General features: G+C 34.4%; 1 protein-coding gene and 1 non-coding gene across 7 annotated transcripts in view; one reads left to right on the forward strand and one right to left on the reverse strand.

Annotated features, from left to right (window-relative positions):
- Positions 1-10,330, forward strand: part of Mef2 (myocyte enhancer factor 2) — a 54,458-nt gene extending 44,128 nt beyond the window's left edge. For 2 of the 6 annotated variants that reach the window (XM_089696047.1, XM_089696046.1), the window contains exons 3-9: positions 333-470; positions 870-935; positions 1,644-1,944; positions 2,155-2,387; positions 3,457-3,581; positions 6,164-6,327; positions 7,010-10,330. In XM_089696047.1, the coding sequence (XP_089552173.1) occupies positions 333-470; positions 870-935; positions 1,644-1,944; positions 2,155-2,387; positions 3,457-3,581; positions 6,164-6,327; positions 7,010-7,095 (1,113 nt within the window). In that variant the 3' untranslated portion in view covers positions 7,096-10,330. The remainder of the gene's footprint in view (positions 1-332; positions 471-869; positions 936-1,643; positions 1,945-2,154; positions 2,388-3,456; positions 3,582-6,163; positions 6,328-7,009) is intronic. The other 4 variants (XM_089696048.1, XM_089696050.1, XM_089696051.1 and 1 more) reach the window with 4 other exon arrangements.
- On the reverse strand, positions 4,632-4,703 carry TRNAH-GUG (transfer RNA histidin (anticodon GUG)). The gene has a single exon. It is a non-coding gene; the product is annotated as a tRNA-His (tRNA).
- Positions 10,331-14,711: the final 4,381 nt, after the last annotated feature.

Raw genomic sequence — 14,711 nt, forward strand, 5'->3', positions numbered from 1 at the left:
CTGAAACGACGACGACGACGACGACGACGACGACGACGAATGCGCTTTACATATAATGCGGAATATTACATTTTAATTCGTAACGATTCTGCGTAACCAATGATATATTAATTTTATTGTTCATGACCTAATAAATACAGTCGTACGCACCTTCTACTTACGTCGCAAATTCTTCTTAAAAAATATATTCCAGAAAGATCTGTTTTTAAGTAAAACAGCCGACGCGTTTTACCGTGCTTACTCATCCTTAAACCACAAGAAGGAATATTATAACGACGGCATTTCATCGAATCTTCTGTTTACGCAACCTAAACGTTTATTTGTACTTTCAGGTGACGTTCAACAAAAGAAAATTTGGAGTGATGAAAAAAGCTTACGAGTTGAGCGTCCTTTGCGATTGCGAAATTGCTCTCATTATTTTCAGCTCCAACAATAAGTTGTATCAATATGCTAGCACGGATATGGACAAGGTAATTGCTTTAATTATATTAATCCAAAACAGATATCAAAATGTCAATTATTATTTAACAGGGCATAAATACGGTAGATATGTCTGTGTGTATTTACTTAATGAATTGCAAACTTGATAGGTGGAGGCTACAACTTATTTAAAAAATGAAAAAAACAATTATCATTAAAACAAAATTGTTTGTACGACATGCCTATTAATATTTTGAGCGGCGAAACACCGTTTTCAATGTAACAATGTCTTTATCGCAATTAATTTTGAGGTTTATCACATGTTTGTACCAGTTTTGAGTGGTCGCATTGAAATTGGCATCACAATACCCATATTTTTTTTCAATCCAATTATATATTTCTTTGGTGCATTTATACAGTAAATACATGTAATAATATTTTAATTTCAGGTGTTATTGAAATACACAGAGTATAACGAGCCGCACGAATCGCTGACGAATCGGAACATCATCGAGGTACATTAAGTACGGCGTCATCTGTGTGCCCGTGATCGCAATGCAATGTCCATGCAATATTGACTTATCCCATTAACCGCGTGCTTATACTCACAAAACCTTTTGCATACATTTGTTACTAAAATTGAATAGTTACGTGATATACTAATCAATATAAACTCGACAGAATCCCGAACCTCCAAAGACAATGTTCAATCCACATCGTAGACGCAAACATAGAATAAACACGATCCTATAAAAACCAGCATGCCTGTTTATTTCCTGTTAGAAAAACTAAGGAGTACAAGAGACCAGACACCGCGTCGTATTTTAACAGTTTATGATCAGCCACCCCAAATATTTATGTTATTTTTTCCTCGTACAGCATGGGTTTTGTAAATAATTTGTGTTTATTTGAATTAACCGCGCCTACCTGATGGCGATCCGATGCAAGGGTAAAGTCAGTGTTGTATCATTGCATTCGACACTACACACATATGTACGCTAAAAAGTTTACACGTACAATTAGATAGAAACCGCTTGTAGTTTTGAAGCACTTTTTATTTTACCCTCCTTTACATACTAAAACAGAAATATACTTTTCAAATAACGTTTGTAGTTTGTACAGAGGGTGTTAAATAATGAGTTTTGAGCATGCTAACAGTCGAGTCGATAGTTTAAGTACTTGGCTCGTCAAGCCACCTGAGCTCGTTTCGCTGACACTTACAGGCCCTAACGAAGAAAGAGCATAAGAATGGAGTGATGTCACCGGACAGTCCCGAAGCAGAGCCCGAATACAACCTGACCCCCCGCACCGAAGCCAAGTACTCGAAAATTGATGAGGAATTCCAAATGATGATGCAAAGGAACCAGTTGAACGGCAGCAGAGTCGGTGTGGGCGTCACTGGAAGCAACTACAACCTGCCCGTCAGCGTGCCAGTCGGAAGTTACGATCAGTCGCTCTTACAAGCTAGTCCTCAGATGCACCCCTCTATTAGTCCACGGCCTTCGTCTTCGGAAACTGATTCTGGTAAGTTTCATTACATTGTTACAAATGTGAATTTTGTGTATTTTTTTGTGAAAGGATCTAATTTGGTTAATGGTTTTAAGTAATAAATAATAATCAGAAGGTAACATCAAAAAATAATTTATTAATAGCAATATCTGCGTTAGAAAGTTCATTCATCTATTGAATTACCATGCATCTTTATCCTACCATCTAACAAGCTGCCCCTTCCAGTATACCCCAGCGGCGGAATGCTCGAGATGTCGAACGGCTACCCGGGCTCGGGGTCCCCGCTGGGCGCGAGCTGCACGCCCTCCCCCTCCCCCGGGCCCGCACCGTCCCCGCGGCACGCGCACAAGCACGCGCACGCGCCGCCGCCGCACCACTCGCCGCGGCACAGCAACCTGCGCGTCGTTATACCCACCGCCATGCCGCCGCAACAGGATGATATATCGTATACTGGAGAGGTGCGTATTGGTCACTGCCCCCCCATAAAAAGAAAAGAACTATAGGGGGGAATATAAAATAAATAGTAAAATCTTGTATCACCTTACTGGACAATCCGTGGTCAGTTCAAAAAGTAACGCTTTTAAATAGTCGACAATAGTAATAAACGTACATGCCTGGATCATTTTTGAGAGTTATTCCAAGTCTACTTATTTGTTAACAATTTAATATGATCAAATGTAATGAAAACTCGATCATTCTAGTGTTAATAGCGGATATCGAGTGCAATTAACTATTTATTAATAATATCCTTTCGACATTAATTTAATCGATAATGTTACTGCCAGTTTATCGGTAAAGTGACAGAAGACGAAGGGAAAGTTCCATTGATATCTAAAAAACATTTAGCAGAACCGCTTTGCCATGGTGACGTATCAAAATTGAAAGTAAATGCAAATATCCTTCAGATTTTCGAAAAAGGTGGTGGTCAACCTCATAAACAAAATATGGTTATAAAATAAAAATGTACATAAAAAGAGAATCATAAACATGTCTGCATTTAATATTTATTCTTTTAGTATTTTAAACGATAGTTTTACTGCATAAGATAAACCTGGTTAATTTATTCAAATGATTAATATGTAGAATTGCCGTTAACTGGTATGTAATGACCTATAAGAATTCTTCTATAATAAGGTTTTCCATACTTAGTAAAATGCCACGAAGATGAAACACATTCTTCTGGTCGGATAAAGTTTTGGTCTTTGACAAGTCTACATCAAGTTCAAGATATCCTAAAACTATTGTTTTCAATTCCCATAGCATTTCTTTGCTTAAATAGGAATGTTTTGTCAAATCACGAGTTCAGCCTCTTATACCCTTGATTAATACACCCAAGTTATTACATACCTTTTGGTTATATGTAATAGCATTTGACCAATCATGAATCTGCCTCATTTACCTTTGATTGAAAAAGTGTTTTGAGGATTCTGACTGTCCTGCCTTTTCTTATAGCAGTAGTGTAAAAGTCTCCCTCAATCCTGCCTTTCCTTATAGCAGGTCTATAAAAACATTGTCCATACATTCCAGACACCGCTAAGCTACTCAGGACTCGGAAACTTTGGACCACAGGACTTCAGCATGAGCTCGGACATGGGGATCGGGCTGTCGTGGGGCGCGCACCAGCTGCAGACACTACAGCACAATAGGTACATGTCTGTGCCCAATTTTACTAATTATTTTTTTCTATACTAAGTTCCTTTCATATCATTAGTTTGTCATCTTTTTCATACATGTCCGTCGTGTGCCCAATTTTACTAATTTATTTTTTCAACACTAAGCTCCTAACATGTCATTAGTTAGTATTTTTCCTTGATGCACGGAATCGTTAATCATCACTACATAGTATAAAACAAAGTCGCATTCTCTGTCCCTATTTCCCTATGTCCCTATGTCCCTATGTCCCTTTGTACGCTTAGATCTTTGAAACTACGCAACGGATTTTGATGCGGTTTTTTTTAATAGATAGAGTGATTCAAGAGGAAGGTTTATATGTATAATAACATCCATTAAATAGTGGAGAAGTACTGTTATTTTTGAGGTTTCTAATGTGATGTCGTAAATAATTACATTTCTTCCGCTTACATTGCAAACGCAGGCTGAACCCTACGAGTTTTATCAAAATAATGTACTAAGTATTGTACACATTGAAAAGGTCTACAGAAAAGTCCGCGATGGCATATGTCTATCTCTTATGGATAACCCACAATAACTTTTTTTTGTCATTTACTTTTTACGAGAAATAATGGCTAATTTTCGAAGCGATTTTAACCAATACAGCATTAATCCTTAACCAATTAAATACCTTGAATACATTGTTCATTTAATATAGATCTATATGGCTCTTTACACCGTATGATTTAAGTAAATATTTTCGAAGATATTACAGATTTAAAAATTGCGGGACGTACCGTTTGCGGCGGTACCGGCCGGCCGGGCCGCTATGTTTTTATATACAACGTTAAAAGTTTTTCTGTAGTGTATTTAGTATCAGCATTGCACCCGTGCGAAGCCGGGGCGGGTCGCTAGTATTAATATATTCAGATGTTTATAAGCTATAATGAGTTGTTTTTTTATGCATTAAAATTTTGAAAATTTATCATAAGAATTAGCATAACAGAACATAACTCTCAAAATAGTGTTATAACGCGAAGAAAAATGGTCGAACAAAAATAAAAAATATGCTCCGCCGAGACAGCTTGCGCTGCCGTGACCAGGATTCGAACCTGGGTTACTACGGCCACAACGTAGGGTCCTAACCACTAGACGATCACGGCTATCAGAGCAGATATTAGAATGTTCAAAATAATTTATAGCATTCGACAAAGTTACATTACTTTTCACGCTTCACTCGTTTTAACCTAAAAACTTCTTAACGTACCTCTTTTTCATGATCAACGAGCTACGTAAAAAACTAATTGCTTTCCGACGAGGCGTGATGTTTAACCATTCTACTTTATAATTTATTTTCTATGCTAATCTCGTTAATGAATAATGCATAATATCGTACTATAAGATATTTAAATAGATGATACATAATACACGTTGATGTTAAAACTTCATAATAAAAGATATAAAAAACTATAAGATATTATAGTTTTTCCTAATATAGTCGTAAAAAGTTATAATTATACAGTATAATTATTAACTAATTCATTCTATATAAATGAGAATATATTAATTTATTTTAGAACTCCAATCGATTTGAAATGAAAATAAATTAAAACATGCAATCACATTATTACCTTCCATACTAAATTTCCATATTTTCAACGCATGAATGCATTAGTTCTTATCAACAAATTTATACGTCTGAAGTACATATTGCTAATCCATAATAATTTATGTGAAACTGAATATCTACAGATAATATATTTTCAATTTGCATACAGCAATACATTTAGTGTAACTTTATAGAAATAATATATATTTATTTAAGGATATAATTGGCTATAACAAAATTGTGTTAGGACAATTTAACAAAATTGTTTATGCTATGAAAGCAATAATAAATAAGTTTATTCTCATTAGTATGGCTGTCATTTCCTTGAAATGCGCTCAAAATATCGATATCTCTTCAGACGTATGAATTATAAGCTTAACTGCCAATATATATTCATAGAGACTATAATCATAATATTTAATATATTTGTTGTTGTTTATTTGACCACTCACTTTACAGTTCTATGATAAATGTGCAATATCATTTAAATACTTTCTTAATTCAGCGTAAACAGTTATTCCTAATAAACTAGTTCCTAATAAATTAGTATTTAAAAAAACAACAACACAGATACACAAATTTCACCTAAGTTTCGATAGTATTCACTTGTGTCAAAACAGCCTATAATATAAAGTATTTTTAAGGCTCTACGCCTCTACAAGTGTGGTGGTCTATCATCAGGCGACCCATTGCCCATTTAAACATAAAACAGTTTGGTGACAGACTGACGGACAATCAGAAAGCAAAGTCTCCGTGATAGCGTCCTATATAGACAGACAGTTACCGAAGTCTATGTAATAGAGTCACCTTCTACTCTCTTGGTACTGAACCCTAAAAATCATAGCTACAAGAACAATCAATACCTTGCCTGGAAGAGATCACTTCTAAGTGATATGGCCGCCTAATAAACTATACTGGATTTTGTTTTGTATACTTATATTAGCAATAAGTTTTATATGTATAGTTTTATTGAAGAGTAATAAATAAAATCAATGAGCAAAGCTACGTTTCCAGTAGCAGCCTGCCGGTGCTGGGCGGGGGCACGCCGCCGCCGGCCGCGTCGCCCAGCAACGTGAAGATCAAAGCGGAGCCGGTGTCGCCGCCGCGCGCGCCCGACCACCTGCACCGCGCGCCGCCCGCCGCGCCGCAGCCCGCGCACCTCGCGCCCGGACTTGATGGTGAGGGACATTGCATAGCAATATGTTTAGTATACACACATAACAAATACGCTATACAAAGATATTACACACATTTAAAAAGACGGGTTGCACTCCGGGAGTGCCGGCAGAAGTGAAAACTTGATTATTAACGTTGAGCATGTTTGATATTTTGGAATGGTATCCGTCTTACGCTTTTTCGATCAGGTCACGTGTCCTGACGCGAGTTTAAGATTTTATACCCATTACAGAAAAAGTGCTCAACGCCGCTAAAGAAGTTTTCACTTCAAAAACACAGACAGCATTAAAATAATGCACTTGCCGCATATTCTGATTACATGACGAGGGGCCTCTAACGTGCGCCCGCAGGGTATACACTCCACTATACTTGTAGATGAGAACACCAAACACGTCATTTTACACACAAGTACGCATTATTAGTATATGCACACTATAATAAATAAGACATTGTAAGCATTATCTGGTCAATGAATATGTGTTTCCACCTTGCAACGCAACAGCTTGATGGTGGTCACCATACTACTAATCCACTCTCTGTAAGGTTTTATTGTATATTATTTACCATCATTTGAAATAGTAACGTATCGTTATTTGGTACCAATTCAGCAAAATATTACTTTTATTTTCTTTATCTCTTCCTTTCTTCATTATCAGATTTTATGAATATTGAAATATTTTGCAGGCCAAGACATGCGACACAACGCCGTCCCGCTGGACTACGAGCAGCCCCACACGAAGCGGCCGCGGATCGAGGGCTGGGCCACATAGCTAGGCTATGAGGCCTTCGGTCCCTACCCGAGGCCCCTCCACCCGCACTGCTAGAGCCTCGGGGGCCCAGGCCTCGCGAGCCCTCGCGAACGAGCTTCGACCTTACCGTCCTGCTCATAAACGCTCTTTTCCCACGGTGCTGCAGGTAACCTCCGGTGCTGCGACAGCCCGGCGCTCCGGGAAAGGCCCCCCCTCCTCCCACCCCTCCCCTAGATCGGTGTTTGCAATGTTCACGACCCTTATACGTAATCGATGTTACACGCCATCACCCCAGTAGCGACTTCTGTTCGAAATTGAACCCTACGCGTACGTAGATAGATTTCTAATTTCCTCTGTATATAGATGTTATATGTGCAATCCGTGCCATTGTCTGTTTAGCTTAAATGTTAGTCAATTTAAAATTAGTCACGATAAGAAACAGTCGATATTGCGATCGGCGAGTGAACTGTTATAAGCAGCCGGAAGGAGTGAAGTGCGCAGAGTGCGACAGACCGCAGACATTTGTGCGAGTGCGAAAGAGACGGACACTGTTGACTTTGTGTTAGTGTTTTATAGTTTTTTTGTGCCATTTTAAAATATCATAGTGTGACATCCGAACTTTGAATCTTTGTAAATTAAGTGTAGCATCATCACAGAAGATAATAAGTTATGTATTGGAAAATGTACTTTATGTATTGACATATTTATACACGAAAATAATATTGATATTTACACAATATGTATACACGTCCCGTTAGGTACGAATGTTATGTATTGTAAGTAGGTAATGTTAGCTAGATACGAGTATATAAATGTACCACACGAAGCTTTAAAATTCTTATGATAACTCGCACCTTAAGCAGTTTCGTCTTGTAAGTGAACACGATATACTGTAATTAGACTCCTTTCAAACTCTACAAATCTTCTAATTGATCTCATTTGGATCACAGTTTCCATCAGAGAAGTCAAAAATGCGGGCGTATCATCCAGACCAAATATTGAAGTCAATTTAAAATCATAATTCATTGTGTATGAGCGTACTTGTAAAGTACATGTTAGTGTTTAGTGGCTATAATTGGGTACTAACGTATGGTGAAGCTTGTTGTTATATATTACATTTTGTTAATGTGATCTGAAGCGTAATCACACACTCATAATACTATAAGCTTTAACACAAAAATATATTTTCACAAATAAAATATTTTGATAGCACTACAAAATCACAAACCACATATTTTTAGATGTTGTATAATCATAAAAGTTTAATTATATACCACAAATTATTGAATAAAGATATACTTATTTTGAGCTACTTCCTATGTCATATTAAAAATATACATATATTTAACAAAATGTATCCTAAAAATAACCTATTTTGCTTTTTAATTTGGACCACTTGTAATCTTCACACTGTAGTTGCCTTGTTCACAGTGCCTAAGTGTACCCATATTTAAAACTTTGTAATATATTCGTAACGTGTATACATTATCTCATTCACATTTTATAAAGAAATATTAAGAGAATGTTATTGAAACCTTTGCTAATCGTTTCAAATCAATGTCGTATTCACGTATTTTATTTAATTTGTACGAACTAAGTATGTAAATATAAAACTATACGATTGTTGTTATATGTAAAAATCACTATTTTAATACTTGTGTAGATATATCATAGTCAGATTACTGTAATACTTCAAATCACAATAACAAAATGATATATTTGTTGAATTTGTACAGGGAAGTATCCAGTTTGAAGTTCAAAAGTCTGAACGAGTAAGAAATGTATTTTCACATTGTATAATATTATACACAACTAGTTAAAATGTAATATTTTAATACCGATGCATAAAAAACGTTGTCCCGAATGTCGGGAAATATTCTTATAAAAAATGTTAGCATGATTGTGATACTGACACTGCACTCTAAGATTCATATTCTTTAAAATTGTTAACTTTCGTTGAAATTAAGATCTTTCTCGATTGTTCCTAAAAGTTCCTTTCATATCTATGTGTGCTATATTCGTTAAAATTTGCTCAAATTTTTATTTGGCCAATATTATATTATAATATTTTATATGTGTTACTAAACCCATCTTATTTATTGCATAATAATATTCAGTTGAACTATACTTCCTATAAATATTTAAATATTGTTATTACGTCTTCTCAACATAAATTAAGAGGCATTCTTAATTTTATTTCATAAAGAAAATAAAAATAAGTAAATGTATGTAGATGTTGCCGATACCTATCACGAACTGCACGAAGTTTCTTAAAAGATTTAACTATATAATATATAATAATACCTATTAATCTGTGTCGGACGATTTCCGAGTAGGACTAAGTATCAATCATTAAATATTATCGATATTTATGTAAAAACATCATAGACTTTCTGTCGATTGCACTTGAATTATCGACTTTCTTGTATTATAAAACAGTAAGCTGGTATTGGGAGCATAATTTCCGAGGTTGTGAGATTTGCTATCGGGAATGATTTCACTTATAAATAATTAATATAATATTATATTCATTTCACGCACAACTGTGTTGTGTGTTTTTGTATAAATGGTTTGCTTGGTTTGTTTTTAGATGTACCATTGTGTATGTTTTACCCGTAATATTGCTGTGGCACAATAGCAATAAGCCTCTCGTTGTATTAGTGTGAGATCATTGCATTTATGGAGTTAGTCATAAGTATAAATTATCCGAAACCCTCGGGTTCCGAACATTAGATGTTACGCAATGTTTTTCTGTTTCGACTTTGCTATTGTTTCACAGCTGACGAGAACAACCCAGATAGTAAGTAGGACTATAATACATATCCTTTATGAATACTCAGTCGATTTCACACTTAATCACTCGTAACATCAGTTGTGCAATACATCAGAGATAACAATATTGCTTAGGTAGGTTCTAGCTATATTTTCGTTTGAATTTACAAAGAATGCAAAATCTGTTGTATTTTATCGATATTTTTACTGCTAGCCGTGGTGAAACTTTCGATATTTCGAAGGTGTCACGCGGGTTAAGTCATAATGTGTAATTATTTTATAAGATGTGGCCGGGCCAAATAATGCATTATCTAGGTCTTACGGCAGCGTATATTGCGCAGCAGATGTGGTTCTGCCATTTGTATAAATGAATAATAAACATCTCAGTGGCTGAATGAAACATTAATGTTAATGGACAGTGTTAGAAAATTGTTATAAATTATTTTGATGACTGTTCGAAGGATAATAAAGAGTTGGATGTCAATTTCGTTTATTATTTTTGTCTCTACACCCTTAATTCTTTAGAAGAAACCCTTAAGGTTGATGTTCCGACCGTCCCTCCATACATTTTTGATTACCTCTAAACACTTAACACAGACACTATTTCTTTAAAACTAATCATTTTATCACTTCTCTATAATGAAATGTGTGCGCGTTCGACCTTTTTAATCAATAATTTACAATATTTACTTAGAAAAACAACAGTAAAATACCGGAAAAATTTGACCGTAGACAGAGAATCCAATAGACACCGGCAATGCGTGTCGCAGAAAGAGATAAAAAAGAATACGTCACAATATTTAGGGTTACCATGTGAGGGAAAATTTACCCCGCAATTTGTAGGATACAAATCTCTCAATATCATTATTCACATAAGTGGATAATAATGAGATATCCACATTACATACTTACATGTTAATTATACTAATATTATAAAGAGAAAATGTTTGTAATTATGTATGTACATATGTATGTAGGTTTTCGGAGCGCAGCTAGTATATAATAAACATATTACTTTTAGATGGGTAATACATATTATGTATATACACATACCTATATATTATATAATCCATACTATATATAATATTATAAATGCGAAAGTAACTCTGTCTGTCTGTCTGTTACTCAATCACGCCTAAACTACTAAAACAATTTGCATGAAATTTGGTATGTAGATATTTTGATACCTGAGAAAGGACATAGGCTACCTTTTATTGCGAAATATGTACCACGGGCGAAGCCGGGGTGGACCACTAGTATGTATAATATATATATCATTATCATAATCCCATATAAAAATGTGTATGTAATGATAATGTAGATGAAAACTCGATTGTTCATTATTTTTTATAAAATAAAATAAAAAAAATAAAAGAATGTTTATTTTCGTAAGTATTAACAGATACACACGTTAATTATATTGACCGACCCGCGAACGCGCAAAAAAAACGAAATTTACTTAATAATAATTTATTGTAATAAAAAAATTACATTTAAATTATCTCTAACTTAATTAACTACGTCCCTCCGGTTCAATGTTGGAAGTTGGAACCAAGAGTGTCCATTGTCTTCAGCGGGGCAGCGTCGCGGTGGTGGTGATTGCCGTAATACTTTCTAACCTTCGGTTTTGGTTTCCAATCTGTTCATCCTGTAGCTACAATCCAAATTTGTCGTAAATTATCCGGTTCAGGAAAACTGGAACAAGCCATTGAATATTTCAGATATTTAATTAAATACACACTGCAGAATATATATTATTATTTCCCATAATAGTGGGTAACAATTTGTAGAAAAGTTGGCAACACAAAATTTTTTAGGTTAAAATTTATAATTGTTATTTTTGTGGTTTTTAAACAATGTATTCAAGTCAACAGCACGTGATACACAATATATTAACACGCTGAAATATCATGAAGGCCTATAAACTGATAAAGAGTTGTATACTTACGAGTGAAAAGACAATCCAGGCATTTTCGTTCCACTATCACTTTAACACCCTTTAACGCTACACCGCACCATGGTATTATTTTATAAGGTATTAACAGTAAGTCTAAATCATTAAAAACCAAACATACCATGAATTACGTAACTTAGAACATGTAAAAACTATATTTTTAGGGAAGACGATAGTTAGCTGTCAAACTTTGTTTAGCAAAGTAGGTTTCTTTTCTTGAAAAAAGTGGCACGCTGGGTGAAACAAAAAATTTTATCGTTCTCTCTCATTTCTTTACACAACACCGGCATAAGTTGCTCTTTGTCTTGTGTGAATGCGACATAAACTATCAATTTGTCTATTGGTTTCTCTGTCTACGAATTTGACACTTCTACAGTAGTGTGCGTGACTTTTGCCAAGCGAAACACGACATAAAGCACGACATCTAGCGCATAGAATAAATACTTATTACAGATCTAGCGCGTCAATGTCTAAACGAAAGGCGATGTTTAGACATTGACGCGCTAGATGTCGTGCATTCGCGTTCGTTATCTTATGCATAATGAGCATAATTCTAATAAATCAAAGTTCTGTGTAAAAATTGAGTAATTTCATTTCCAATCGTTCAAAGAAAATAACAATAAAATAAAATAAAACTAATGACCTTAGAAACTATGTTTTTTTTATTTATTACTCATTATTGTTTGTCCGTCGTAGGTCTGTAAACTGTATTGTACACTGAAGGTAAATGGTACTGTAGGTACTTTAGTTCGGCGTCGTCGCTCGTCGGCTTGATATAAAATTACATTCTTGATTTCATTGACACGCGCTATGATTTGCGCGCGGAATTTCTTGTGTTGTGAATTTATTTTTGTATGCTATGCATTTTAATTGATTCAAATTGCAATGTTTCTCTAGTATGCATTTGAGACTATATTGTAAATTGTAATAATTGATCGTGGGTATAGTAATTAATTATTCTAATAACGCAATTAGTAATATATGTATTTTCGGTGGGATTCAAAACAAAAAATTGGCCCGTGATTTTTATGAAATTTCACCACATTGCAAATCACATCAATCATAGTTCATACACATGTATGACGAAAGTGATTAGTATTGTGGCTAACATTGACTCATCAGTTCATCACTGAAACCAGTGATAAATCAGTACCTATATCATATTGTGTTTGAATATTTTTAAACAATGATATAAGTATACAATTATTATAAATCGGTAAACTATCAAAGTAATCACAAACTTGCAAACATTGGTAAAATGTCCAGTAGTTTATGAGCCTATTCATTACAATCAAACAAACAAACAAAGTTTTCCTCTTTATAATATTAGTGTAGACAAACACTATGAATACGATCACGAATGCAAATTCGGGGATTTTCTAATTATTGCTAAATAATAATTGAATTCGTTTTGAAATACTCTATAATTTTTAGTGTATAAATAGACATTTATAATGTGGTGCTCATTTTTTTTGTACTGCTAACGCTATTGTAGGTACCTATTTTCGTTGTTTTATTTCAAGTGAACACGGCCATACAATTTTGTCACGAGCCGCCTATGATTGTAGGTACTTTTGTTAGGCTCCTTCGTCGTCCGCGTCGGCTCGAAAGTTCTTGATTTCATTGTCACGCGCTATGATTTGCGCGCGGATTTTCTTGTGTTGTGAATTTATTTTTGTATTATTATTATTTTTTATTATTTTTTTTTTATTTTATTGATTCAAATAAAATATTTCACTAGTATGCATTTGAGACTATACTGTATTATGTATAATTTATCGTAGGTATAGTTATTCTTATAACGCAGTTATATTTTCGGTGGGACAATTTGACCCGTGATTTTTCTGAAATATCACCACGTTGCAAATCACATCAATCATACACACGTATGACGAAAGTATAGTGGCTATAATTGACTCATCAGTTCATCACTGAAACCAGTGATAAATCAGTACATATATCATATTTTATTGTGTTTGAATATTTTTTAAACAACGATATATACAATATTATTATAAATCGGTAAACTACCAAAGTACTTCCGAATTTTCAGACAGACAAACAAGTAGTTTGAACACGCAGTTTTCTTATACTAGTAGCAAAAATCAAAACCATAATATTATGTTTACCTACTATATTTTACTAAAAGTCGAGTGCGTCGAAATCGTAAATAATAATATGTTTTTCACCTTCCTGGTTATTTTCCCATAGTAAATAGTGTTTTAGGTTTGTTGTTGTAGGTAGGAATAATAATAATTATATTGAAATAATTTACTTTTACATCATAATCATTAGTGATATAAGTTTTGAGTGAAAATGCTTGGATCAGCATAATATTATATGGTACTTCAAATACATGTTTTGATAAAAAAAACAATAGTGTAATAAAATAAAACTGCGTTTTATTGTAATCAATGTTGACAATTTTAAATTCCAAAATTATTGATCAATAAAATAGTTTACACCAACAAATATAACTTTTATTTTTATAACAATCGTTCATAATATAAACCGTAGCAGGTGGCGTTTTGAAGTTCTGTCTACTCATACAGAAAAATGGAAAACTTGTTTTTTTTGTAAACAATTTATTACTCATGTTGTTTGGCAACTCGAAGCGTGGTCGTCCGTCGTAGGTACTTTTGTTCGGCGTCGCGTCGTCGTCCGCGTCGGCTTGATATAAAACATTCTTGATTTCATTGACACGCGCTATGATTTGCGCGCGGAATTTCTTGTGTTGTGAATTTATTTTTGTATGCTATGCATTTTAATTGAATCAAATTGCAATATTTCTCTAGTATGCATTTGAGACTATATTGTAATAATTGATCGTGGGTAGGTATAGTAATTAATTATTCTAATAACGCAATTATATTTTCGGTGGGATTCAAAACAAAAAATTGGCCCGTGATTT

The sequence above is a fragment of the Colias philodice genome, chromosome 6, assembly GCF_061535455.1.
Source record: "Colias philodice isolate Cphi_HAF_F1 chromosome 6, ilColPhil1 Martin Lab GWU primary, whole genome shotgun sequence".
In the NCBI taxonomy this organism is placed as follows: Eukaryota; Metazoa; Arthropoda; class Insecta; order Lepidoptera; family Pieridae; genus Colias; species Colias philodice.